General features: G+C 20.4%; 1 protein-coding gene across 3 annotated transcripts in view; it reads right to left on the minus strand.

Moving 5' to 3' along the window:
* Positions 1–2,611, minus strand: part of LOC102679928 (probable cytochrome P450 4aa1) — a 5,356-nt gene extending 2,745 nt beyond the window's left edge. The window contains exons 1-3 of one of the 3 annotated variants that reach the window (XM_006624481.2): positions 2,512–2,611; positions 539–707; positions 37–414 (exon numbers count right to left, since the gene is read on the minus strand). In XM_006624481.2, coding sequence (XP_006624544.1) covers positions 37–414; positions 539–707; positions 2,512–2,526 — 562 coding nt within the window. In that variant the 5' untranslated portion in view covers positions 2,527–2,611. Of the gene's footprint in view, positions 1–36; positions 415–538; positions 708–1,812; positions 1,973–2,511 lie in introns of those variants that run through there. The other 2 variants (XM_006624480.2, XM_006624482.1) reach the window with 2 other exon arrangements.
* Positions 2,612–3,112: the final 501 nt, after the last annotated feature.

The raw sequence follows: 3,112 nt of genomic DNA on the forward strand, positions 1-3,112 counted from the left end.
TAGATTATAATGGATTATAAAGATATTTTTACTTACCACTCAAGATATTGTAAACAGAATCATTGATGAAGGTAGTAATATTAATTTCTTGATTGTTCTTTTCAAGAATTTTGTTCATTAAATGATCTGCATGTTTTGCGAAAGTGTTTGTAAATTTTTGAAGAACATGAAGATGAAAAGCGGGCTGTAATAATCTTCGATGAATTCGCCAACTTTTAATATCTCTTGTAATCAAGCCTTTTCCAAGAAAATTATCTAACAATTTGTAAAAAAATACTTTCCGCGTATGCTTTGCATTGTTGAGAATCAATTTGATATCTTCTGGTTCCAGAAACATTACATATGGAAATATTGTTAACCATATCCTGACAATACGTCCATACATTTGACTTTCATATGCTAATCTATAAAGAACTGAAAATTACACAATTTTTAAATATGATTATATTTACATTTATTTATCTCTTCTAAATTTCTTATGTATTAAAATATTAATTTTGAAAAATTTATTTTACTCTTTTCAATATCAAATGCTTACAATTTTCTTTAAGAATACTGTTTGCATTTCCAATAATTGGTATAGTTTTCGGGCCATTTAGTCGAGAAATGTGTATGACACTTCTGATGTAAGTCCTCAGAATATATAGAATGTAAATACTGGTCAAAATGACGAGATATACCCACGCCTCGCCCGGTGTATGCTCCCACTAATGAAGAATAGAAAGTGATAAATTACATTATTAATTATTATATAGTATTATATAGTTTACTTGATTTATATAAATTAAATTTAAAATTGAAATATATAATAAAATATATAAATTTTAAATTAAATAATCTAGAAAAAGTAATTTAAAAAAAATTTATTTAAATGTTATTTATATATACATATTATATAAATATATATATAAAATTATGTAAAAATTAATATAATTATTAATATAAATGTATATATATATGTAATTATGTTAAAATTATTATTCTCATTTTTCAAAAAAAAAATATTATAATTTTCGAAATATTGCAGTTATCTTTCTCATATTGTATTTAATTATGCTATTTGTTTGACTTGTGAATAAAAAATGAATCTTGTTAGCAAGTATCATTGTCTTAATTGTTGTATATACAATGTACATGTTTACATATGTTTTTTCTTATTCGTAAACTAATTTTATTAAACAATCTATTTGATTAGTGTTAATAAATATATAACATTTATACAATAAATTTAACTTTGACTTGATTATGAATTATGAATTAATTATTATGAATTTATAATAATTCATTTTTTAAATTATAAATTTTTAAATATAATTTTTCGTTTTTAATACATTTTTAATACATTTTTAATGCAAATTTTTAATACATGTTTTAATAAAAAATTTGTATATTATATTATTTTAAAATTGTTTAATGTAGATATATATAGGATTAATAGAAATATATATAGGATTTTATAAAAACTATTCATTCACTATTCAAATTAGATTTATTAAATGATTCATTGATGTGCTATTGGTTAAGGATACATGCCATTTGAATAATAATATATCAATAAAATAATAAAAAAAATAATACAAATTAAAAATAACTTAAAATAATAATAATAATAATAATAATATAACGGAATAATTGAAAATATATCTAAATATTATATCAAAAGAAAATTTAATTGCATTTATTCAATATTTTTAACATTCTTTATATATAATTTATAATTTAATTTTACATAAAATGTAAAAATATACTTATATTATATGATATTTAATCTTTGTGATTTTATCTAATCACAAAATATTTTTCATCACTTACTATTTGTTGAGCTGTAACAACCATATTTTTTCTTAAATGTATAATATATAATAATTGCTTATATTAACAATGCACTAAAATATACTTTTGATAAAATATGTTTGGAATCGCAATATCGAACTCTGGCATACCCATAAAGATTCAGGCTATTTAAGCATCTACTCCCACCAGATTCGTATGGATCACTCAAGATTTGCTCAAAGTCCATAATGTATTTAGAATACGTCATACCTTGTATCGAAAGTCACGTAAATTTTTCATCCCTAACAAATATATTTCAATTCTATTTACATATGTATATGGCACTTGTTAAGAGTGTAAAGCTACCAATTATGAACACGTCAATTCTTCGTATTTTTCGATTATCTTGTATTATTGAAAAAACGAAAATATTTTATGAAATGTGTAACATTTCAATAATATCGAAAAAATACATGTGGATCTAAATCAAAACAATTCTTATTTTTCGATATTTTAAGGATACTATAAAAAATTATATATTATAACTATTAAAAATTTATTTATATAATAAATAGATATAATTACAATAAATAATTTGTATTAATATAAAAAATATATATTTTTATGTTTTATAAATGTATTATATTATTATTAATTATAAATTATCTTTTATTTTTAACTCATTTAATTATAATTATTAATTTCATTAAGTTTGATTTCGGAACAAATTTGATTTACCTTTAGGAGCACCATAGAAATATCATAATTGTTTGTAACGCGAAATAAAAACAACTCTGCACATGCGATTAAAGTAATCGATCAACTAAACCTCACTAATGGGTAGAAATAGTTTATATAGGTGTAATGGAACATGAAGTGCTTACAAAATTCATTAACAAGCAGTTCACAAACCAATCACGTATTGATGATATGTGCAGGCGTGCTTTATAAAATATTTCTTTTCCGATCAGCTTCTGGGAGGCAATCACTAAAGATGTTTTATACGCATCCTTCTTCCCAGGGTCGAAAGGAAGGAATCTCGAAAAAATTAATTGTGTGAATATACTTATCGTATCGTTAAACAGATGTTATCATTATAAATAATAAATCATTGATTAAACGAATGAATGTATTATTAGGAAACAATAATTAATATATTAATTGATAGATAATATAAATTCTTACATTCATTAAATTATTTTTTTATTTATTAATTTTATTAATATATTTATATATTATTACATTCATTAAATTTTTTTTATTTTATTTCTAAATTATTTTTTTATTTTTATTAAATTATTAAATTTTATTTATATATATATATATATATATATATATA

Source organism: Apis dorsata, unplaced genomic scaffold (genome assembly GCF_000469605.1).
Source record: "Apis dorsata unplaced genomic scaffold, Apis dorsata 1.3 scaffold_1074, whole genome shotgun sequence".
Lineage (NCBI taxonomy): Eukaryota > Metazoa > Arthropoda > Insecta > Hymenoptera > Apidae > Apis > Apis dorsata.